The sequence below is a fragment of the Corvus cornix genome, chromosome 4A, assembly GCF_000738735.6.
Source record: "Corvus cornix cornix isolate S_Up_H32 chromosome 4A, ASM73873v5, whole genome shotgun sequence".
Taxonomy (NCBI): domain Eukaryota; kingdom Metazoa; phylum Chordata; class Aves; order Passeriformes; family Corvidae; genus Corvus; species Corvus cornix.
The window spans coordinates 3233088-3259195 of NC_047058.1; the positions used below are offsets into that span (position 1 = coordinate 3233088).

Genomic DNA, 26108 nt, shown 5'->3' on the forward strand with positions numbered 1-26108 from the left:
ACAAGCCCATAAAATTATACTGTAATTCCCCCTCAAAAGCCTTTAGAAGCAATAAAACCCCTTAAATTAAGAGGTATCCATCCCTTTGTAATTGTGCAGCCCAGCCATCCCCACAGAGACCAGGATACAAACCTGGATGCTGAGGGCCGCAAGAGCCTGAAATGTGCCTGTTCAGGAATAAAGGAATTTGCACAATCAGCCAGCATTAGGGCATTGCACTCCTTGTTTAAACACAGCTTGGTACAGGATTGCTCTGGGGTAGAACACTGTGGATGCCAAAAATCAAAGAGCAGACCCCAAAACGGCTCTGGAGAGAAGGATTTGCTCCAGGGCTGGAACTGCAGACAACCCCAAGGGGAGGGAGCTGCAAGGAAGCCCCTGCCCAAACAGCGCCTTAAGGGACTGCAGAACTGACCTCACCTCTGCCAAAAGCTTTCTGCGTCTTTCAAGAGGCCCACAAGAAGACCCAGCCTCTAAGAGCAGCTCCCCAGAGGTTCTGGAGGGAGTTTGTTAAACAAAAGTCAAAATAAAGACAGTTAAATCTGTATTTTGGCAAAACTGCCAGCAGACCCCTGCTCCCTCTTCCCGCTACTGCTGGGACAAGCAAAGGTGGGAACATCTTTACCTTAAAACATTTTGCACCCCATAAAAAACACAAAAGAGATGTGGGAAGGTGCCTCTCACAATCATAAAGCTTCAGAGATGAATCATGAGGAAAACAGCTCCTGAGAACCAAAATTTGCCAGAAAACAAAGAGAGCAGGATACGATTAAGGCACATTCTGGAGTCTTTTTAACTCTTGGCTCATCCCTGTCCTTGGTTCTCATTCAGTAAGGTTGGCTTTTAATCCATGCCTTGTCTCCTCTCCCACCAGCAACACCTTCACCAAGCCTGCAGATCTCAATACCTGAGACTTTCAAAACTTAGAGTAATGTTTTTATCCAATTTGATTATTTTTTCCTGCCTACCTTGAGTAAAATCAAGCAAATCATCACCATCTTGGAAACTTTTTTACCTGCTGCCTCCTCTATGGCTTCAGTCCCCCTCTTCTCTCCCACCACAGTGCTGGTAAAAGCAGTGCCTTGTGTGAGCAAACAGCACCTGGGAGATGGACCTGAGGCAGACGTGGGAAAACCTTTCTGTGTATTCAAAAAAATAAAGTATCTATAAACCATTTTGAATACCGACAGCACCAGCAGTTATCAAACACCTCAGGAGGATTTAAAACCCAGTTTTCAATGTCATTCCTGTCACTTGTAATGCAATGTCTATTTTCAAAGGACCAGATCTTTGCAGGAAAATTATTTCCTCTTAATATATGGAGTCAAATTTAATAGTTACCTAAAAAACAGAGGTAGATGATATCCCACCTGATGAGATGTGAGGTAACACATCAATCCTACCACTGAATGTCTGTTTTACTGCAAGTGTGGCATGAAACACTTGACTGGATATAAATTTATACACAGCTCTTGATGTATGTGAGGTTTTTGGCAAGGTTTATGAAATAATTCACATACATTTAATTTCGGAATGTTTGCTCATTGTTTTTTATATCCATTTGAAAAACAGGAGCAAGTGAACTTCCAAAGCAGAAGTGATAGATTTCTGTCAATTACCAAATGTTATGAATTTACAGCCCTTTTATTCTGGTACTCAAGGAACTGCCAGCTAATTAAAACTGTACCTTTATGATTATTCAGGGAGTTTGACAAAAGTAAATATAATTTTGAGGTTGTCTTTGGTGTGTTGTAATTGAAGGCAGCAGTGCCAAGAAAAACACGACTGCACTGCCAGACCCGGCCTTGCAAGAAGAGGAGAACGTAGTACAATGCAAACTTTAATGTCAATATATACAGAGCTTTAAAGAAAACATTTCTTTTAAAATTAAATGAAATAAATACAGTATGATACAAAATCCACAATATGCTTAAGAGAAAGAAATGACAGTTACAATATCTGATAACGGGGACCTTGTGTAGAGTTACATCTTTGAAGTACCTCAGAGAGCATGGAATTCATTGCACACTGTTCTCAATTAATGCCCTTTATGGAGATTTAGCCACGTGCCAGGAGAGCTTCAGCTCTAACCAGAGCATCAGTGCAAGATGCCAAAGTGCTTGGGACATTATGACAATGCAATTAATTAATTAATTAGCAAACACTGCTCAAAAGCCTAATGCAAAACACCCAAACCTGAACACTTGGTCCTGCAAAGCAGATCCACCTCCAGCATCCTCAGTCTTCGTGTGAAAAACCCCACACGAGGATTCAACATTATTCAAACTCACTATTGGTAATAAGCTATTGCCCAAAAGTTAATAATTCAGAGATATAATCAATTAAGTATCTTTTAAGGCTTTCAGAGGAAGTTTGCTTTCATTACACAGGAAAAATCTCAAGAAAACCAGTTGCTGATGATTCTGTGGAGGAATTTCTAATTATGCAAATTATTACTATGTTCAATCAGCTTCAGCTATACATTAAGGGTAGGGTTTTTCAAACTTGTATCTGTTCTTCTATTCCCAAGGAACAAGAGAATTTGGGGGAGCAAATATTTTAAAAATAATTGGAGCAGGGACAGAGATGGTGATGCAGAAGGCTGGTGTGGTAGGAATGAAGTGCAGGGATGTTACCAACAGCTCTCAGTGCACACCCAAGAGACTTTTGGAACAAACTTTAAGGAGAATTTTATGGTTTTGACCTTACAGAGCTCCCACAGGATACATAAGGACTCTATTATGATCACAGCTTCAGAAGCTTTCTGGAAACTTGTAGAAAGAAAAACCTGCTCCTCCCTCCCCTCCCACAAACATTTGCAAACTTTTAGTTCTGGATAGGACTGAAAAGCTTAAGTGCTACAGAAATACATAAAACCCTGTGTTTGCATTGATGTTTTAGCCTAGTTTCACTGACACAAACCAGAAGAATTATTATAACCTTGTATAACTCATTTAACTCAGCTCTACAGACCAGTCTCTAAGTACATTGCAAGGAACTCCCAACTGCTGATGTTTGCTAGAGGTTATTTTAACTATTGGACAGATGAAGATCAGCTTTGGAAAAGGAATTCAAACATGGAAGACAGAATTCAAGCTCAACATGACTGACTTGGGTGAGGTTTTGGATGCCTTCTCTGGCTGCAAGAACATTCAAACAACAGAGACCTCAAATGATCAGCAGGCTCAGCCCCCTGCACCTCAGGCTCCTGGCATGGGCAAGGGGAATTCACTGATTTTGAGCACAATGGGAAAAAGAAGCAAAACCACACAACACTGAGGCCACACAAGCCACAGATGAGGAGCTTGACTGGACCCAGCCAGGCAAAGCTCTCAGGAAGGGCTCACCATGGTGCCCCTGCAGTTTTCATATATGGAACAGGAATACAACAGAGTTCCTCACTTTTTATCCAAAGGATAACTGAAGGTATAAATTGAGACATTCCTGGGCTGAAAAAACTGCAGAACAGGTCCTGAGCCCACTCCAGTGGGAGTCTGCTTTCTGTGTGCACCAGAGCTGGAACTTACTGATAATGATCATCACCAAACACCAGAGCAGGAGCTTTTCTGGCAGGAAGTCACAGCCAATATTCTATCATTTAAGATTTAGCTCTCTGGAAATTCCTTTAGTCTAAGTGCCCATTTCTGTGTGATTATGAGCCTTTGTGAAAATTTGACTTTTTTTCTAACTCAGTAAGGCAGCAATAACATAACCAGTTTGTAAACTTGAACTGTGCCCAGATGATATGAAACTATTTCCACCAACCTTTCACTGCAGCCAGAGCACGTTCCCATTACCTGCTCTTCCATCTCAAACCTTTAACTGAAAGCTCATGAGCAGATCATGCTACTTTTAGATATCAAAACCTAAGTTGGGAAAGAAAGGGATGAGAAACAGGCAAGAAATTCCCAAAAAAGCCTCACAAAGATGATCATTAAATACAGTAAAAGTAAACTGCAAGTGAACTCTTTCGTGTTCCTGCATATCCCAAAATTTCCAAGACTGATATGCTGAAATAGTCAGAGCAAGGGAACTTTTCCCCCAAATCAAGGATTACAATTGGCATACCAGGGTACACTGGCCTGTCAGATATAATACATCCATATGTTTTCCCCATGATAAGACACCTTTGCAGTGTTACAGTCACCAAAGCTACACTTTTACCCCTGGAGTCCCACTTGCACTAAAGGCCAGGAGTGATACAAAACAGGGATAACTTTACAGGAGATGTTTTAAATACTCTGTAACAAATCAGAACATCCACCTTGTTTGTGTTCTTTTCCTCTCACCACCTTTGTGCTGCACATCAAGAACAACTTGAGTCCCTTCAGCTGCTTCCAACTGCTCTTGTGCAAAATGCTTTTAAGGTGCTTATACTGTGGTGCTTCTAAGCAAGCTAAAAGAAAATACCAACAAGAAACACTGTTAAATGATTCATGGGTAAAGCCATTAAAGACCAGCTGCTGCCTGACAGGAAAGCTGAAGACAATTCCAGTTTGACATTTTCATTGTGTTCCAGGCCTTGCATTACCTCTTATCCCCAACACAGCTTTTAGGACTATATTTTAACCCACATTATACCTTGACCTGACTCAGGTGGTTTAATTTCCAGCACTTTTGCCTTTTTTTAGTGAATTCAAATTCTTCTGGCAGTCATCTTTAAATTTACATAAAAATGACCCTGGCGAAGTGTAGACAAGAGGTTTCCAGGTATTCCTGCTGGCAAAGGTCTTCAGTAAGGAAAAGGAGGATGGACCAAAAAGGGCAAATTTTGTACTAAACAAAGAGCTTTCCAGGAAGCAGTTGTGTTCTTTGATAAGCTTTCAAGCATTTCAAACAGGCACCTCAAAACTAGGCACAAATGGCCCCTAAAGCTTCCAACATCTATCAAACACTCAAGGAATTCCATCTGGGGGATGTTCTGCTTGATACAAAGAGCACACCTATGTTTGCTATATCATTAAGTCTCAAATCTACATATATTCATACCTAACTATTTGGCCAGATAATGTCCATCTTCCCCCACCACAACAGAAGAAAGCAGCTTATCTAAAAGTACTTCCAACACCACCAAGTCCTTCACAGGTATAAGCAAAAACCAGCCAACACCTCCTGTGAGATCTGAGTTATCACCACCACTCCTGGTGCTTGGGCCAGAATTCTCCTGGAAGGTTTTTTTTTTCCTGTCTCAAAATGCTGATTTGTGTCAGCCCTGGGGTCTTACAATTGAAAATTCAGTGATGACAAATGAGTCTGAACTATGTTTGACTTTTGGTCACTTCACAGTCTAATGTCACTAATATATTTAAGACTTAAGATCATCCTGCTATGTCACTACAATTGCTCAATGTCTACAACTTTTGAAAACACTTCTAAGTGTATCTCTAAATGAACTACCAGCAGTTAGCATTGGTTTTGAGTCAGGAAACTCCAAGATAATTCTGGCCCTGAAATGAATTTCCTCTCCATCCCAGCATTTAGGAACAGCTGAAGTCCTAACACCAGACAGAGAGGGTGAGTGAATGCTGGCCACAGGATGCTGACAGGAATTTGCCCATAACATGAAATTTCTTGGTCAGAATTCCCTTACCTGGGCACAACAGCAAGGCTTATTTATTTTCCCAAGCTACCCCTACAGTTAGGCAAAGAGAATTTTGCAGTTCTGTTCTGTAATACTTGTACATGCGGCGAGAGAGTCAGAGAGAAGCAACATTCTATTAAAAAAATCAAATAAATAAAAAATAAACCCCAAGTGCCAAGTTGGTTATAATAAAGTGTCAGTTTGTCTCACATGCCAAACAAACCTAATATTGGGTGTATTCAGTGGAAAGACTGCTGAGGAAAATAACACAGTAGTTGTGTTAATAGATGGGAAATAGAAGTAACAAAGGATTGAGCTGCATGATGTTGTCTTGAAGTGGTACCAATGTTTCTGACAGCATGTATTGACTTTCTCCAGCTCAGCGCAGGACACAATTTGTGGTAACAACCAGAAATGTTCATTTTCCTGTTAGAGGCCATAAAGCAGCATTTCTTTTGGGTCACGAGTGATCAAATTGAAGTGCAGGATCTTGCACATCCCCTTTGGTTTGTGTTTCCACAGAAACTCCTCAGTTACTGGCACCATGCAAACACAGACCTTCCAAATCAACAGCGATGAGTTAACACTGGCACATCACATTGCTCAACTCTGCATAATAGTCATGGACAAGGTAAAGGAAATGAGTTGAATCAGTGAAGTGCCCAATTACAAAATGAAGAATTTGCCCTTCACAGCAAGGACTAAAGGTGTGAAGCAAAGAAAACTCACACTGACACTTTATGTACAACTTGGTCATTGGTAACGGTCCCCTAAATCATTTTTTTTTTAACTGAACCCAGCAAAACTATACAGAATGTGAAAGAATATTTGCAACAGATCTCAAAGGACAGTGTAGAGAAATTCATTATGGTGTACCTGATGTTTAAATTAACTTAACAGATACGGCCTGTAAAACAAACACAGTATGAACCTGTGGATTTTTTTTTTTCTTTTTAAAAAAAGGACTTTTACAGAATTCAAGTAGTGTAGCAGGAAACCATAGATGCCTTTTGATCACATGTCAGGCAAAATAGAGCCACTTGTTGGGTTTCCCCCTTGCTTGTGTCTGCTCAGGTGTCCCAGTGGATCTATAAGTCTGTGGATGTGAGCTTTTTCATGCTCCGTCGCTGAGCTAAACTGGAGGCTGCCACAGGCTCCAGCACTGGCTGAAATGTCTTGTGATTCAGTGCAGAATATGTAGCAGCCATGGCTCCCTAGAGAAAAAGGAAATACATAATAATAATGAATATATATAGAAGTTTCAATCAGAAAATAAAACAATTAAACATTAAATACTCAATTAACCCCATTAAAACCAAACAAGACTTATGCTAGGTCATGTGAATTCTATAAAGTTTGTTAGGAAAAAAAACCCATCGGTTGTTGAATCCTTCCAATGTCCAAGTATGGGTGTCTGACATTTCTTTTTCTTTCCTCTATATTTTTTTTGTATACCTCAGATGTAGGGATCACCTGTTAATGTAGGTCAGAATTTGTATTCTTCAAGCCAAATTAGCACCAATTTCTCAAATACAGCCACTTCAGTGGCTATTCAGATCCTGACTTAGGAGACAAGAACTACCTTAAAGCAAACACCCAGAAAAATCTCTTCCTTTACACAGAGGTTAAAAAGAATTATTGACCAATAATTTGGAGAGGGACTTTGTACAAGGGTATGTAGCGCCAGGACAAGGGGAAATGGTCTCCCACTGCCAGAGGACAGGGTTAGATGGGATATTGGGAAGAAGTTCTTCCCTGTGAGGGTGGGGAGGCCCTGGCACAGGTTGCTCAGAGAAGCTGTGGCTGCCCCTGGATCCCTGAAGTGCCCAAGGCCAGGTTGGATGGGGCTTGGAGCAACCTGGGCTAGTGGAAGGTGTCCCTGCCCACGGTAAGGGGTGGATGGCCCAGCTTTAAGGTCCCTCCCAACCCGAACCATTCCATGATTCCATGAATTTGTCTCACTATGTAGCTTAAATATGTCAGTACTACGGAAAACAAACAGAAAAAGTGAGACTTCTGTCTTTAGCTCTAAACCAACTCAACTCCTTGCACAGCCCCCACCTCAAGCAGCACCCCAGGTGGGTTTACCTTTACTAGATGTGGGGCATCTTGCCTGTTGAGCTGATAATGAGGCAGCTGGTCCCTACAGGCAATCCAGGAATGCTTCAGCACCTGCTCGGCCGTGTACCGCTGGTGGGGATCCACGTGCAGCATGTGTGACAACAAGTCCTGCAGGGAAGGGAAACACACGGATTGCTCAGTCCTAATCATCTTAGGTGGCCTTTAGAGCATCAGGGATGGCAGCAGTGAGAGAAGCACCCGATGTGGAGGGATTAACACAATGCAAACATACAGAGATCAGCAGACAAATGGGATCATTCTGTGCCCTGACACTGCAGAAGGCTGAGAACAATGTGTGGAACTATTGGAGCAGTGCAACAGAGCCAGCCTTGATTGCAAAGGAACTCACTGTTGTGCCTTTTGTATTTATTATGAATATAATCTTTAGAAGACTAGAAATCCTATTAAAATGTAGCAGGCAGATTTTATGGAGGAAAGCTATTATTTGCAAATCTCTCTCTCCTTGTTCACTCTGCACTTTGGGCTCTGCTGACTCCTTACTACAACTGAATTCAGAGACAGTGAGACACCAGCAACAAATTTTTCCTTCAGAAAGCTACATAAAGAATAAAGCCAACAGCAATGGACACTTGTTTTTGCCTGTTAGAAGCATTAGCAATAAGCTACTAATTAATTACAACATTGGTCCAAAGGAGAGGTGGGTGGAAAGGGCACAGAACAGAGACAGCAACAGTTTGAAATAAAACCAAAATATGAGCAAGCTGACAGAATGTTCCCTTTGTTTTAGGTACAAAATGTGAAGCATTCTTAAATACACAGAAGTGAATTTCTTGTGCTAAGACAGCAGCAGCCAACAAGCATTCTGAATCACTCCTACTGAAATGAACAAATAGTGCAGTTCCAAAGGATCAGGAAAAATATTTAAATATTAATATTTAATATTAATGCTGATCTTTTTAAAAGGTAACACTGGTGATTAAGATACCCACAGAGGGGGTCAACGCCATCCCAAGGAATTCATATTGATTACAGATGGAGTCTTTAAATAAAAAGGTTGGAGCAGATATCCTTCCCTTCAATAAAGTCTGCAGATAATAATGAGCTACACTTACAGAGCACTCTAGTTGACAAAGCTCAGTAGATTTCATTGGAATGCTATAAAAATATAAAACCAAAACACATTTACACCTTTGCTGCATCTGAAACAGTGTCCCAGTTGCCTCCACTTAGAGAGAATTTTCCACTGCCTATCCGTACTAGGATCTCCTCAGGAGTATCATTGGGACCATTGGCAAATGGAGTATAGCTGTTGAAAGAAAAAAATCAAAACAAAACCACCTTGTTATAGATAAAAACTGCAAGAAATTGGTAAAATCTCATGAATCTGAGTCAGTATCCCACTGCCAGCAGACACACATCACAGAATATGTACACACACTATTAAATACTGTTAATATTTCTAATATTACACGAGAAGTACAGATTTATCAAGAGAATAATTTCCAGTACACAGGATTTAGCCATAAGGCTAAAACCATGCTCTTTTGCTGTCAGAGCAGAATTCAGCAAACATCTCTCATTTGGCCACTAGATGCTTCCTAGAGCTTCATCAAGTCTGGATGTTTTCTAAACTCCAGAGATCACAACCCAGAGTGTTCTAAAGGGCCAGGAATGGGGCCTGGGGCAGGAGACACAAGGTGAGTAAAGGGGATGGGGTGGGAGGATGAGAGGCTGGAGGGTAAAAAGAAACCCACCACGTATTTTCACTCAATTCCTTCCTGGAAACTGGGGGAGGTCTTTGGCACCCCCAGTCCTGCACTATGGGAAGAGAAGCTTGAAGCTACTTGTGAGAGAAACCTGGTTTATTTGGCTTTGACTCAGAGCTGCCTGTCCCACCTGAGTGTCTGTGTCATTCCATGAGGCAATGCCTCACCATTTCTATGGAAGCAGGGATTCAGGCAACATTCTGGGATTTTAGGTAAACAAAACAGCTCAGAAATATTCTCACCCTGCCAACATTGTGTAAAGGAGAACTCCCAAGCTCCATATGTCACAAGCAGCATCATATCCCTGTCTCATGAGAACCTATGAAACAAAGAGTGTTAAAGACTTGCCATATATTAAAAAAACCCCACCAGACCAACACCACGGCCGAAGGAAGGGCAAGACCATCCCTGGATCATGTCAGAGATTTGATTATTCATTTTCTAATATACAGGCTGCAGTAAGTACCAACAATATTTCTTGTTCCCAGAACATCATCTCTTAAGATTTTTCAACAGGCTCACATCTTATTTTTGAGGGTGGACTCTGCTGTTTTTAAAGCAGGTTTATTATAAACACATGCACCAGTGTTTAAAAAGCATGTGTGATTATATTTAAAGAAAAGTAGCAGAATTGTTGAGGCTTCTTTCTGAGCATTGCTGAAAAGTTTAAGCATTTGATGCACCAAAACCAGCATAAAGAAAACACAGAGCAGCTTGAAATACCTCTGGTGCCACAAAGTTTGCAGTGTAGCAGGGAGTTAGAAGTAGTCCATTTTCTCCTCTAAGTTGTTTTGCAAATCCAAAATCACAAATCCTGATGGAATCAGCATTATTTGAATCATCAGTATATAAAATATTACTGGGTTTAAGGTCTCGGTGCACCACCTTTAAACAAAGACATTAGAAAAGCCATCATTTAGGAGCAGCAGGTACATTTGTTTGTAATTTACAATTTATAAAAGATATTCTCTAGATGAATATACTTATGGGAGTTTAAACAATTATGTAACTTTAAAGGACCCAAAAATTCTAGTTCAAGTAATATAATAAAAACCTCCTGGCTCATAATCCAACTGGACCCAACATCCCCATTTGGCAACAAGGAGAAGACAAAAATCTACTGTTTCATAAAATGTAGAATCAAAAGGTTTTGCCAGGATAACAGGGTAAGTTGTTTCTATTATTCACCTTTGTGATAAAATATAAAACCTTTTAGCATGAAAACAAGCCAAGCAAAGCACCCAGGGAAAGGAACTGGTAATTTCAGAGCTGTGACAGGGGTGTGGGGCAGAAGGGCTCACTCACCCCCTGGCAGTGCAGGTAGTCCACGGTCTTGGCAATGGTGAAGAGCACAGCGCTGGCCTCCCGCTCCGAGAAGAATTTCTGCCTCAGGATCCGGTCCAGCAGCTCCCCCCCCTTCATCAGCTCCGTGACCAGGTAGATGAATCTGCCATCATCATACACCTGGGGAGAGGTTTAACAGTGCACTCACACAAAAACCACTCAGATAGATTTATTCAAAGGCAACATCTGTAGTTACACATCCCCAAAAATTCCCTCCTCCCACAGGAGCGGGCAGCACAAACAGCAGGGACTGCCAAAGCAGGGAGTGCAAGGCAGCTCATGTGTCATCCTGGGAGTTCATGACTCAAGCTGTTAATTCATCACTCTCAATCCAAGTTGTTAATTCATCACTCTGAATTAAATTTTTCAGTGTAAGAACTGCTGTTGGAAGAGGAGAGCAATCCTACACTCCCTACTGCTCTTCCACAGGCCACTTTTAGGTGCTGACACTTGGCATACACAGGACAACATGCCACTGCTTTCCCAGGTTACCAACACATTGGCTGCTCATTTGAAACAAGAAGAAATATGGCATTTCTAACCTTTACATCACTTCTCACTTCAAGTTTGTTAAACAGCCTTTAGAAAAAAATTAGTATCAGGACAGCATTGTATTTTGAAACACTCCCTCTACTATTATGTACTGCTCTCCCAACAGATTTCACTATGCAAAAGAAATTTAACGAATCCCAATAAACTGCCTGTATCGGCATTTATTTTTTGAGCACTGTCTAATAAGAGGTAGCAGAGAAAGAGGTACATACATCCTTTAAAGTAATAATATTTGGATGTTGCCCATAACGCATGAGAATCTCAATTTCTTCTGAGGGATCCCTCTTGCTTTTATCAATTATCTGCAAAATAATACAGGAAAAACAACTTGCATAAACAAAGTCCATTAAATAAAGACATTTTTTGTATTTATATTCTCATTTCAACAACAACAACAAAAAAACTCTAGAGTTCATTACTTCTTACTAATCCTGAGTAATTAATCTTCCAGCTTCACATCCCACTTATTCATTTCTTGCTCTATCCCTGTTAAAATTCTATCATTAATGCAGCCTATCCTGCTCCACTGAACAAAGAAATGCACTGGACTGTCTGAAGCATCACTAATTCCCTGCAGCCCAGTTCCACCTTTGTGAATCTCACTTTATTTCAGGTGTTCTCATCATTGTACAGTATTTTCAGCCTTCAAGATCGTAACTTATCAACACATAAACAGCCACAATAACTGGAAAATTCACAAATATACGTTTTCAAATCTACTAGACAATATTTTCAGAATGTCAGAGCGGATTTTATTCCAGTACCTTCACAGCAAACTCCATGTTTGTAGCTATGTGGATACATCTCTTGCAAACTGAGTAGGAACCCACACCAATATCTTCTTTCAGTTCATAGACATCAGTGAACTGTGCACTGTTTCCATGAAGCTGCTTTAAAAAAAACACAGGCAAGTGGTTATCTAAAGCAACAGGATTCTCTTTGCCATTACACTGTTACCAATAGCAGAAGTTTCTCCTGCTTGCTCATCATTTTTCTTTGAAATTCTGCCTCCAGAAAAACAGTAACTCACTTTTTAAAATTAAGAACATCCCATGAAGTATTTAATAAGGCACATTTTGTAATGGTCTCCTCAACAAAGCAAGAACAACTGTAACTACTGAATATTGGTCAGTCCTTATGTCAAAGAAGTTTCCCAAAAAGGAAAGCATTACCTGGACTATGGGCAGGATATTGGTGAGGGGTGATATTTTATGGTCTTCTACAGTAGTCGTTGCAACAAAACTAAATCCCTTGAAGAGCTGGTGGGCGTTTGCACTGGGTGGGACCCCTGGAGAATCTGGGGGCAGACAGACACAGGATTAGTGTGGCTACATCCCAGCAAGGCCGTTTTATAACATTCAGGACAGGTATGTTACAAAAACTGTTTTGAGGGAAGGGAAGTAAACAAGAGGAACACCAATGTTAAATAATAAATAAAACTTCTAGTTTGTTACCTGTGCTCTCTTACTTCAGTAACAAACACAAACAAGTACTCCAGGGTTTTATCTAAAACTGTGAAGCGCTGCAGGAATTTATGCATGCGCACGTTTTAAGGAAGAAGTTTATTGAAACAAAGCTACTTATGGAAAAGAAATAAAGATCACTGTCTTGTGCTCAACAGCTTTGTAACACAGAAGAGCAACCACAGATTGCACTGGTCCAGTGGTGAATGTGCTGCTGGCAAGGCACAAGTGAGGCAACACAAGAATATCCAATAAATAAATTACCACTGAAAAAAATATCACTGAATGATTAGAATTATGTTTTCCTCAGATTATATTCTGTGCACCTCTGAATTCACTATCTGAAATCTCACAGTGAGCACAGCTTAATAATTTTGTGTAGCCTATTAAAAGCACAGACCTTCTCCAAACAATCATGAGAAGAGGGCTTAAAAGCTGGATGCAGCAGGAAAGAAAAAAATCCACAAAAGAAAACCTGAAGTGAAACTTGAAGCAGACTAAGCAATAATAATGATAAAAGTTAATGTTTCTTAAAGCAAGCTATTCTCCATGAAATACTGACCCTAACAATAATCACTGCTGCAATCAAATTGAGTTTACTTTTAGTATTAAATACTTCCCCTCAAACACTGCATGTTGGACTTTAATCATAAATAGAAACCATAGTCCAGCTTTTAATATTCCATTTATTTTTTAATTCCTGAGTCAAAGATTAGCAAAATATTCAAAGAACAGAAACCTGCTGAGGGGAACATCCTCCTTCAAAGCACTGGAACCCTGGTGCATCCTTTCCTTTTAACTCTGTCACTGGCTTTTTGTTGTTTTAACATTAACTTGAACCCCTTGTCCCACAAACCTCACCAATTTACAGCCATGCACAGTTACCTTTTGGTGTTTTTGCTGTGAATTCTGGATCAAAACAGAAAGTATCTTCTGGCTTTCCAGAGGCAGGTTTGAAGGGAGGCTGGATTTCTCTTCTGAACAGTTTCTGAAGGAGAAGGACAAAGATAAGTAAGGGTCAATGAACCTTCCATGGGCTCTGTAACTTTGCCAAGATAAAGGGTAAAGGACAAAGACCTCAACCCGTGTCAGGCACATCCCTCTTGGCAAGGAACTGCCCATTCTCAAAGCTCTATTCCAGGATTTTCCTAACCCACCAAACTAAAATCAGGCAAAGATGGGAAAGATCTCAAATCTGCAATAAATCCCATTTACAGCTGAGGAACAGAAAATTTCATGTCAAAAGATGTTGAATCCCCATGCAAAATTCAGGAATTTCTGAGAGCATTTCCTTGCCTTTTCTCTCCTGCTTTCAGACCTATTTTTTGCAGTTTATTTAACCTTCCTGCACAAAAACATACAGTGTATTTTAGTTAAAAAATCAAAACAACCAAACCAACCAACCAAAACCAAGGAAATGGGACCTGAATGTATCCCAAAGAAATAATGAGATAAAATACAGAAGTGTCATCAACACCAAAGTGAAATAAACACAGATTACTGTCAAATTAAAAAAAATACATACAAAGAAAAAAGAAAGAGTTAGGACTGCTGATCTTTCAAACTTCCCTGCTGATATTTATTTCAACATCAGCTCCTTCAAAAGAACAAAAGTAGATAATCAAGCCAAACAAGACAACAACTTTTGAAGTGTATTCACATAAAGCAGTGAAGTTTTGCTATTACTAAAAACTTGTTGCTGAACAGGACTCTGAGGTAGCTGCTGCATAAACACAGCTAGAAAATCACTTTTCAGAAATAAATACATGAGATAAACAGATGGATAACGATGAGGGGCTTCAAAGAAATAGGTGAGCACAGCACTGTCCTGTGTGGCTGCAGTTCTGTCAGCACAGCCACATCTTATTTATTCCATCAACCCTTCTGCAGCACCACAGCAAAGGGGGGATTTATTTCACTCACAGCATCTTGGCTTTGAGAGTGTTTCTGGCAAACACAGCTCAGAGGATGAGCGAACCACAGACGAAAATCATAAGGTGCTCATGAAAAATTGAAGCCAGGAGTCATGATCTTGTAGGCTTGGGATCATCTCAGAGCACCTGAGTTAATTCCTGAACTGTGCCTGGGATAGGAGTGATGCAGAGGGAAGTCCAGGACAGTTACAGCCACAGGGAGCTGTTGTGCCCTGCAGGGGAGCACTGGACAGACACTTCCTGAAGGGTTTCTGGGAACACCAGCAGCCTCTCCCAAATACAAATGCCCTAACCAACCCTTTAAGCTTGAGGATGCTGCAACTCCTAATTATTTAGAAAGTAAATGCACAATTTATAATTAATACTCTCTATCTGCAGTAAATACTGCAGCTCCAGATGCCAAGGAATTACAGGAGAAGCCAGGATGTGCCAGTCAGCAGCGAGGCAGTGTTTGCTGGGCCCTATTCAGATGTAAATACTTAAACAAATATTACAACAGACAGAAAAATTAACAACAGCTTTATCAATCAGATCCTTTTGTACTCACATTCCAGTCAACAGTAGAAAAAAAAGGATGTCTCTTGATTTCTTCAACTCCATCTGAACCAGCTCCTGAACAAAGAAAATACTGTAGTTAACACACTTGTGGCTAAAGTATAAAGATTGCACTAAAAATTAGTTCATTTCTAAAAAGTTTGCACAGACATGGTTATTTGAGGGAACTGTGAATACAGAGATATTCCAAGGATGTAAAATACCTAGGGAGGCAAACAGAGCACAAACAGCCCATAAGTACAGAGTCAATATTCCCTGCTCTGACACTGTCAGAGCTTTGGCTCACTCCTAAGAGTCACTGATCCAAGAAGTGACCATTCTTTGGCCAAACCCAGGAAGTCATGATCCAAACTAACAGGTATCCAAATGTTACTGATCACCCAGAGCTTGAGAGTCTCTAGCAACTGCTTTTTTTGAAATAAAAAGTTAGGTTGAGTTGATTATTTAAAGATCAAAATAAATGAACCAACCTAATCTATTTGATGGGTTCCTTTTAAACAACATCCTCAGGAGACTTTGTGCTTCAGGGCTGAGGAACTGAGGCATCCCAAGCTTTGCCCTAAAAGAAAACAGAGAACAAGTCAGTGGAAGAAACTTGTCTTGGTAAAAACTGTCTACATAGATTTCACTGCACAGTTTGATCTATCAAGGATCTATTCCAAAGCCTTGCAGAGTGCACGTACTTAACTCATCAACTTTTTAAGTTTCCTATTATATCAGTGTTTTAAAATAAAACTCAACAAAGAACAAACACATCAGACCAAAACCACCAAACCCCACCCAAGCCCCCAAAGCAAGCTTTATGCTGCAACAGAGTAAAATAATTATCTCACAAATACGTAAGTATTTTCAAAGAAATCTTCATGTCGCCAGGAGGTTTTTACCAAAATAACTACCACTAACTCAATGCCAGAAGAGACTCACCAAATCCCCAATTACCTGTCCTTGAAGTGATTGCTACTATTCCTCCAGGGAAGGGCCTTACTGAGCCATCATATAAAAGCTCACTGACTTTACCATTTGTTTTATTTAATGGAAACTCTAATGCCAAGGCAGGGAAATCTTGTGCAGAACTGCAGCATCACAGGGAGCTGCGAGGGAGGCAGCTCGTGGTCTGCTCCATCCTTTCAGAGGCAGCAGCACCAGGAACTCCCACTCAGGGCAAGCTGCAAGTGTCCTATGCTGGGAAGAACAGAGTTTCCCCCTCCTTCCCTTCCCCATAACCCCTCAGAGGGCCCAAGGCTGTGCCTGTGCTAGGAGGAAACTCTTTGTTAGCTGAGCACAAAGACAGACGAGAACATATTTGCCCAACAGCTCCACTCACTGAGCACCAGTTCACCCAGTTTGTCCTGTCCAACAGCTTCTGTTGTAACTGGGGTAATTTAAGATGGGAATTTGAGCACGTAAGTGCTCTCCACACATCTGTACACAAAGCAACACCTGATCACCTGCTGCTTACAAAACAAGGTGTGCTGTAACAGTAGCAAGGGAGTGTAACAACAACAGGAGTGTAAATCAAGCTGCTCTAAGTCACTGCACTGTTCTTATCTTTATTATCTTTATTATCCTCCTACAATCAAAGTACAAATGCATCCCTGAGACTTTAATTGCTGGGGATACTTAATGGTATTTCACAGTTTGGGATCTAAAGCTTATCAAGGGGCTTTGCTTTTTTTGTTCCTGTTCCAGCTCAGTGCTCTTAGAATCATAAAATGGTTTGAGCTGGAAGGGACCTTAAAGCTCATCTTGTTCCATTCCCTGCCATGGGGACACCTTCCACAAGACCAGGCTGCACAAGGAGTTACAACAAGCTGTTAAAACATGTTTAAAATGACATTATCTGACTTCTGAAAAAGGAAGGAGATGTACTTACTTCAGTATCATATTCATAGTCTCATTTCGATCTTTACCTTGAAATGGCAGGGTACCAGTAAGCATTTCAAACTGGAAAGAACAAATGTTAATCTAAATCAACACTTCTTCCCCAATTGCTGAAATAAAGTGTTAAGCACTGCACTCTTTCCTATCTCTACATCAGACTGGTTGAACGTTGAAATGATTATGAAAATGTTAAACCTAAAATTCTGCTCTCACTTGTAGTTTACATGATGATAACAGTGGTAAGTGTAACATGATGATGATGGAGGAATATTTTGCACCAAGAAGCTACTTAAAAGTAATAAATCTCTTCCACAACCAGGTTTTAGAAGTTGCCATATTCTAAAAACTGCAAGAATGGCGAATTCTAGAACAGTAGTTTACTTTTCAAGTAAGGCTGATGCTGCACATCCCAGCAAGGGCAGAAGTGGCAGCAGTTACTGGCTTATGTCACTACTCCACTCCAGCACTCCTTCCTCAGCCTCACTCTTACAGAAATGCCATTAATATTCCTTCAAACCAAACCTTCAAGTCTGTTTTTAAATTTAACTATCAAGTAACATGCAAAATAAATATACAAAGTGAAGTCTCACACTGACTACAACTGATTTTAACTACTAATGGATGACACACAGGATTTTTCTGGTGCCTGATAAACATTCCCTAGAGGTGAGAAGTCAGTTTTATTCCACCCAGTTATTGAATTGTCCCCCTTACCCAAGCATTCCTAATTAGAATTGGACAAGCTTATTCTAAGTGCATTTGTGTGAGCTTAGCAAGGGAAGCAAGAGGCAAATACAGTACCATGAGGACCCCAAAGGACCACCAGTCAGCACTCTGGTTGTGTCCTCGCCTGTTTACCACTTCAGGAGCCATGTACTCTACAGTACCACAGAAAGAATAGGCCTTCTTCTCTTGGTCTACTGATTCCTTGCTGAGTCCAAAGTCTACAACAACAGCATCACAAGAATAAAGCCAGTAAAGAACTTCAGGGGCAAAAAAATAAATCAATATATGGTACTTCAAAATCCAAGCGTTGAGAGGTTTGGGTTGGCTATTTTCAGAAATATGATTAGCACAGCTCTCCATGAAACAAGAGACTGCAGGTACCTGGAGATAGCACACTTAGTTTACTACACACCTCCAAAACCATTCTAAAGGTCATTAAATTCATGATTAGCCATCAAAATTATTACTGAAATAACTTGGCATTTGAAATCGTACACATTTAGAGCCCTAAGATACTCAGAGGTTCTCATTTTCTCTCTTTACTGCCTGCTTTATTCACACAAAAAATTGGAGAGAAGTAAAAATCAGTTTCAAAGGGAATGCAGCCTCCATGGTCTGGTCTTACTGAATGATGAATAAATAAAATCACACTAAAAATATTGTTGTTACATAAGGCAACATGGTTCTGTAACCTGCCTCAAGTTCAGTGCAGAAGAGTCCTGCATTCCCAGAATATTTCATTCCCAGAACACTTTTTTCCCATTTTGAATACACAATCCTTGACACTGGCTCAGCTCTCAAACATCCTGTTTTTCATAAGGGAAAATGATTGCTAATCAATGATCCCATCCATTATTTCCACTTTCAGAAGAAAGTGACAAATTTAGGACTGAATTATATTTAAATATATCAGAATTTCAAAAAAGTATGCATTTGATAAACCTGATTTCCATCACCATTATTCCATCAAGTCTTTGAGGGTTTAAAAAACTTCATTTTCTCTTGGAATCTAACAGCAATATCTCAGATCAAAATATACAATGAAATCTCTAGTACAAAAGCATCACCTTAAATGTAATTTAAAGCGTTCAGAAATTTATAGCAATTTGTTTTCCAAACAATCAGTCTTTTGTATACATAATTTCCTAGAATGTATGTATTTGGACTGCTCCTCACAGATCTTTTTTCTGCAATATTATATGCATTTAAAATTGGTAATACAGAAACACAAAAAAGCTTGTTTAGAAAGGGCTGTATTAATGAGTGGTGCCTACCTGTTAACTTGATATGTCCTGCTTCATCAAGCAAAATGCTGAAAATTAAAATTCACATTCACCAAAACACATAAAGAGCAATGTTTATATAAAACATTTAAAATATAAGTTAAAAATGATGATATCCAATTGTTATTACTTTAACATGCAAATATTATTTCATGTAAACCACAGCTACGTGTTTCACATTTTGTACTTGTTTACAAAGTCTAACAAATAGTTTTAACTTTTTACAGCGGAAAAGGCAAAGCAACAAGCAAAATACACATAATAGTGGTAAAATACATTTTACTTTACTTTTCTGGCTTCAGGTCCCTGTACACAATTCCCAAGCTGTGAAGGTGATCCAAAGCAAGGGCCAGTTCTGCGAGGTAGAATTTCACATCTTCCTCTGTAAACATAACCTAATAAGAACTGTATAGATTTACCTTCTGATCTTGTCTTCAGTTTTTAAAACTGCAATCTAAAAAACACATACTCCTGTCTGCCTACATTTCAAATTTAGTTTTAAAAGTCCCTTGTGAACTCATAATTCATGAGCTCAGCCAAGAGAAATTATTTACTAATACCTGTTAATTATAAAGTGCACAAAGAACTACCTGCAATACTTAAATAAAACCATCAGCATTACTGCAGAGCATGAATTAACTCTTAGATAATAAATGAATTGTTATATTTGGTGTAACTGACACCCAGCACTCCTCCTGCCACAATCACAGACAGTTTTCCACTGCATCATAAAATTTAACATATGGCTGCTGTATTGGGTGAGTGAGAATTCACATTAACAATATTTAGAAAAAAAAGTAAAAATCATTTAAGAAGAAAGAACACAGAATAAAACACTGGTGACAATAACAATGACAGCCTGAGAGTTGAAGAATGTACTCTGCTCTTAGGAAAAAAAAATAAAATTAAAGAATCCTGGTGAGACACTGAAATAATGATGTTTCTAGAGCAGAGATGCACTTCTGTCCTGAACACTCCACAGGTTGCTTCTAATTTAATACACAAAAACTGTACCTGCTTTGGCTCTTGTCATGTTCTACAAATTACTGGAGGAGCTTGGAATCTTAAAATTGCTGGATTGAATTTGGGCTTTAAGTGAACTATTCCCTTGTTTGCTGAATCCAGCAGGAATGGGGCATGCAGCCACTCAGCTGCTGCCCAGCAAGGCTGAAATGAAGCTACCTGGGCTCCCTGATTCGGTGCCACTGCTCTGTACTTGGAATTGTTCAGGTGTGATCTATTCTCCAGGCACAGAAATATTCCCTGATTTCCATAATGACAGGTGTTAACCCTGGGTGAACAAGGAAGCTGTTACACTCCACACAGTGTCACCTTCACACCTTTAAAGAGCAGTGTTGATGCTGGGTTTCACCTCTTTCAAAAGAGCAGAGAGAAACCTTGGATTTCATTACTCCTTGGATTTCATTACTCCTTGGATTTCATTACTCCTTGGAGCAGCCAAAATGCAAATCTCAGAACACAATGATGCTAAATGTTAATCTACCATCTCCCCATAATGACATTTAAAGCTGTTCTCTGGTCAAGTTAAACATGATGCAAGTCAATTTCATTAAATATTACCAAAAAATCTTCATTACACACTCATCTCACTGCCACAGCTGAAACTCTCATACCCACATTAGAATTTAAAGACCAACACGACTCTTTTAATAACTTCATACTAAACCAAATTAATTTAAAACAATCCTTGTGTGCAAAGTATGAAATGCCACAGGGAATTTATCCTGATGTGCATTGTCCTTAGGCAGTGTTTTACCTTGGACTTTTGAAATTACCTCACATTCCCACCAGAAAATAAAAACTTAATTTTTTTTAATATCTATATATATAAAAGCCACCACCACAGAAGGTAACTGAAGTGCTCCAACAAACAGGTGGAGTCTTAGCAGTAAGAAAATTTGAGAATTACGACTTCTTGGTTCCCACAGGGAATACATCCCTCTTTCAACCCCTGACAGAGGTCTTATGGATAGCCTTGCATTTCTTATTTAAGAATGTTGCATAGTGGATAATCCCAGCTGGGCTGGTGCAAGGGAACCGCTCTTCCTGCTATTCCAAAATTCCCTCTGTAATTAAACATCCCATATCAAAGCAGAGCCTGACCTCTTTCCTACCTCCTGCTTCAATAACCTGGGACAAGTCAGTCACTTGAAGGTTTTAACACCATTTTAGCTTCCAGATTGATTAATTTTGAGCTCAATTCTTAGACATAATGACTGTGTTACCAAGCTCAGCTTTTAACAAAATTGCCTTTAAATTCTTCCTTCTCTTTTGCCTGTTCCTAAAGTAAAACCTTTCTTTTTTTATGAAAAGTATATGGGGGAAAAAATTCTCTCCTGGCCTTACATACTGGGAATAAACAACCTCCTCTGTGCCATGAAAAAAATCAGTCAGATAACACAGTTTTCTCATTTAAGAAAGTGGCTTTTCCTGTGCTTTGGCAGTATAAATGGATTTACAGTGGTGAAAACACTGAAAACCTCTCTTGCTGTGAAGCTGTTGAGAAATTGCCATTAAAAATTTAGATCTTTATAAAAGGTTTGCCAAACGAAAATAAAAGTCTTCTAAACGTGTTCATAACACTTAAGGTAACATGTAATAAATGTTTGATGGCAAATGTTTAAAAAAAATAACAGCCTGTAGCTGTATCCCATTCCCTCCTGTGAAGCTCTCCCTCCAGAAAACAAAAATAGGAATGAAAAATTCAAGGTCCAGTTGTGTGCCAGGGTTGGATGGAGGGGAGTGGGCTCAAAAGCACTCCCATGTTCCCACTCTGTGGGATTCAGGATGAGCATTTGGATTGCAGCACAAGGCAATTTTACAGTGCAGCAGAAACCTCTCAGGGCTGCAGGATTCCAGGAGCACCTAAGCTGACTAAGAGCATGAGAACTACACATCCCCTTCCTTCAGTGCTAAATATTCATTTACTTCAGTTGTGTTTCCAAGCAACAAAACATTTTTAGACAAAAGAACTGTACTTTGCAGATGCCAAATTAAAACCTGGGCTACTCATCAATACACACTCGGGTTTCTTAAGGATAGAACAGAATCTAGAATATGTAAGGAAAGCCCAACCAAGTTATTAAAAACTTCACTATGACAAGAACTATGAGGGAAAACAGGTTTAGAAGCCAATCTTGTACCAACAAAACCCAACCCCTGTCTAAGAGTGAGTGGAGATAAAATTTTAGGTACTTACCTCTTTGGATAATCGTGTGAATACATCTCCTCCCCTGAGAAAATCCAATATTAAATAGAGCTTCCCTTCAGTCTGAAAGGCTTTGAAAATAAAAAATAAAAAAGTAAAAATCAATGGTTGTATGACAAAGCTACAAAACAGATCTGAATGCTTTTACAACTAAGAAATTTCAGTCACAGGCAATACTTTTGTCATGGAACGGAAATAATTCAGCAGCACACGAGGTAATTTATTGAATGATTCCTTGCTTCTTCAAAGAAGAAAATCTTAGTCATGAGAGATGATTAAAATAATGTTCTTTTATTTCTCCTTTGTCAAACAGGGAAACAGCAAGAATGTCAATTATTGGCGTTTGGTTTAAATCAATGAAAAGTGCAAAATCTCTGCAGAACTTGTAAGACTGTTCCAAATCTTTAACTTCAAGAGGGCTTAACCTAAAACTTTTATATAGATGAGTATTTACATTCCTTTCTTTTTTTTCCAAGTGCTAGAACCTAATGTGGAGCCTCCAAAAGTGAGACTGAACAAGAGCAGCTGTAGGCAAAGAGAAAGGAATCTGTACCAACCATAGTGCAGTTTGACGATGAACGGGTGATTTACTTCTACCAGGATGTCTCGCTCCATTTTGGTACGGACTCTGTCCCGAACTGGGGGAGCAAGGGAAACAACCCAGTGTGAAACAAATGCACTTGGTACAACACAAACACAGCAGAAAGGCTTTGCTGTCTAAAGGAATCTCTTCCCTCAACACCTTTTTAATGTTCTCCCAAAAAACTCATTCCCTCAGACAGCAGAACTCTGGTTTGTTTCTTGCCTGCCCCAACTTTCTTATTTGCTTCATTATACTTCTAGCACATCCCCATATTTTTTCATTATCCATACTACTTTCAAGGAAAAAAGCACCCATCTACATCCAACTTCAATTTTTGAATTAACTATCTGTACTGAATATATAGTATTTTTAAGATTATTTTCTCCTCTTTAACAGTAACAGTCCTATTTACACACAGTGGACTCGCACCCATTCAAGTGGCTCCTGAAAGCCAAAACACTGAATTAAATTGTTATGGCTCCTGAACAAGAGAATGACTTCATTTTAACCACAGCAGAGTTCTGACTTAACAAAAGACAAAAGGAAAACTGTTTATGAAATTAACTTGTTTTCATATAATGAAAAGTCTAAACAGAATTAAATAATCCAATTTTAAACTTTGAAAGAGCATTTCTGACCACATAATTAAAGCTACCTGGCCAGGTTTAAAATAACACTTAAACATGAACTTACAAGTTACTCTAAAAAAAACCTACTGTCAGAGAAGAGTTATGAACTCACTGACAAATATTTAAGACTAACAAAAGCTTTTAAATACAGGTGCACTAAACCCCATGGTCCAAAGTCTCAGCTGAAAGACAAACTTACCTTTTAAAGAAGCTTTTTTCAACACTTTCATTGCATAAAGCTGCCCAGCATCAGGCCCAATTATCTTCCTCACGAGGAAGACCTGGCAATATAAAGCCGATTTTTAAATCATTGCAAGCTTGGTAATCAAATCCAAACTCTCACAAAGCATTTGCAAACCTCCTATTAATGTCAGGCAGCTTCCAGTGCTCTGCTGGAAGTACTAAGCACACGCCTTTAAAGGAAGAGCAAAACTGCGTTCCTTGATCAGATCAGAGCTGCGGCAACACCGAGCTCTCTGAAGCATTGCATCGGCCATAAACTTTGGATTCTTTCCTGGTTAACTAAACAAGTTCTTACAGAAAGATGTTTCTTCCTATCACTTTCTTGGAGAATGACACTTCTGCCTGGTCTGCCACCCCCCAAGAGGTTTTTGAGGTTTAAGACCCAAGTCTCAAATATGAAACATTCATTTTATTAATGAATTCTTGTACAAGTGGTGAGATGAAAGCAAGGAAACCTCACCATTTAAGATCAAAGCACCCTTTCCCTCTGGAATAGCAACTCCAACGGGTTTTTCTACTTTTTTCTCTCCAGAAGAGTTTTAAAGATAGATGGGATATAACTTGACACTGAGAAAAGCATATCAGATAAAATACTGCAGTACAAAGACATGGAGCTACACTGATTTTTAACCACCAGATCTTCCAATTTACAAATTGGTTTGATATGTGCTCCTACTTCTAAATTGCTGTTCTTGTAATAGCAATTATTAAGTTATGAATTATTAGGTTTAGCTGCAAAAAATAACATACAAGTCCCAAGAGAAAGCCAAGACTTAACCAAAATTGCCTCTCTGATCTCACCTTATCCAGACTTTCATTTACACTAGATTTATTTCCCTCTAGAAATGATATGTATTTTTTCAATGATCTTACCAAATTTTCCACTCTAGAATCAGAAATTCAAGCACCATCATGACTAAGTTGTATAGGGTTGGGAGAGGTACTGTTTTTATTTTAAGCTCTGATTAGAAGAAAAATGCCCTCACGTTTCAAGGTTGTCTGGCTTTTTGTTTTGATAAGTTTTGCCCAATAACTGACCTACAACAGTACTCTCCTATAGGTCAAGAGGATAGAAAATAGTAAAGGGAGTAACTTGAACACCAGTAACTAAGAAAACAGCTGTAGATGAATACAATCCCAATTATAAAATATTAATAATAAGCACATAGGAATATTTTAGTCTTAATAACCAACAACTTGTGAGAACATAAGGAATTCATGTACAAGTTACACATTTTACTCAATAAGGCCCAAAACAGCTGAAAACTACTGCAGCACCACCTATTTATTTAATTTGTAGACAAAGCCTCAGTAGCCCCACATCTGCTTTAGAAGGCAAACAATTCCTCAAAGGATGAAGAGACAACTTCAGTTAATTCAGGAGGTTTAACCCTTTATTTCTGTGGGAGTGTAAAATCTTGCACTGATGTCAAAACCAGGCTCCAGCAATCCAACCCTGTGTTTGCCATGCCCAAAGGAAGGACCCTGGGAGTAGAAACTGGCAAGAGAAAACACCATGAAGGCAAAGCCACTGATCTGCCTTGTTTGTTTTCTCTTTTCAAAGGAAAGCAACAGAGACAGAGACTGAGCTCAGGTGTGCAACAGGCACCATGCAGCTCCTAAAGCTGCTTCCTGAAGCAGGCACTGCCAGCTTTCCAAAGCTCCAGAGCATGTCTGGCCAAGCTGGTGGGATTCCAAGCAAGAGCATTCCTTAGGCTGGCAGAACCCTGAACTCTGGGAAGCCAAATCTGAGTCAGGGCTGGCTGTGCCAGCTGTGCTGAACCCTGAGGTAGCTTCACACGTCTCAAGTCAGGAGTAATAAATATATGGAGCTTTTCAGGCTCTGACAGCGAGAAGTGTGTGAGGGAAACCAACATTACCAGGTAAAGAAATGTTTCTGAAACCTCAAAATATTAAGAAATATTTAAAGTCTGTTCTCTACATCATCACTGATTCACTCAGTGCCTTCCTAAAGTCTATTTCTGCCTCTCTCATTCCACTCTATGCAGAGGTTTCTTCCTGCCTAGAGACACACACAGAACCAGCAGAAGAACAGGAAAATGGGAACATATGTAAGCTGATTGACTACTTTTGATGCACTGCAAAAGATGCAGTTTGAATTTGGTTTTCAAAAATTAATTACCTCCTTATACACTAGGATTAATATTTCAACTACTGTATTTCAACACAGTGACTGAGAGATCAGATTTTTAACTTCATTTCTGCAAAGTGACACATTACAAAAGGAAAACATTGT

General features: G+C 39.5%; 1 protein-coding gene across 3 annotated transcripts; it reads right to left on the reverse strand.

Annotated features, from left to right (window-relative positions):
• Positions 1–1824: 1824 nt before the first annotated feature.
• LOC104691302 (ribosomal protein S6 kinase alpha-6) lies at positions 1825–23910 on the reverse strand. 3 transcript variants are annotated; one of them, XM_039571856.1, is made up of 19 exons: positions 23808–23910; positions 22954–23034; positions 22388–22467; positions 19456–19562; positions 19159–19196; positions 17960–18102; positions 17151–17221; positions 15748–15836; positions 15270–15334; positions 13674–13776; positions 12498–12622; positions 12090–12215; positions 11538–11627; positions 10735–10893; positions 10153–10314; positions 9672–9748; positions 8852–8969; positions 7670–7810; positions 1825–6795 (listed from the first exon to the last, which is right to left on the reverse strand). In XM_039571856.1, exons 1-19 carry the CDS (start codon positions 23836–23838, stop codon positions 6670–6672), a joined length of 1932 nt encoding a protein of 643 aa, XP_039427790.1. In that variant the 5' UTR covers positions 23839–23910; the 3' UTR covers positions 1825–6669. The 3 variants fall into 3 exon arrangements, with proteins under 3 accessions (XP_039427790.1, XP_039427792.1, XP_039427791.1); XM_039571858.1 differs by lacking the exons at positions 19456–19562; positions 23808–23910 and having other exon boundaries at positions 6521–6795; XM_039571857.1 differs by lacking the exons at positions 22954–23034; positions 23808–23910 and having other exon boundaries at positions 6521–6795; positions 19456–19572; positions 22388–22438.
• Between the last annotated feature and the right edge of the window lie 2198 nt (positions 23911–26108).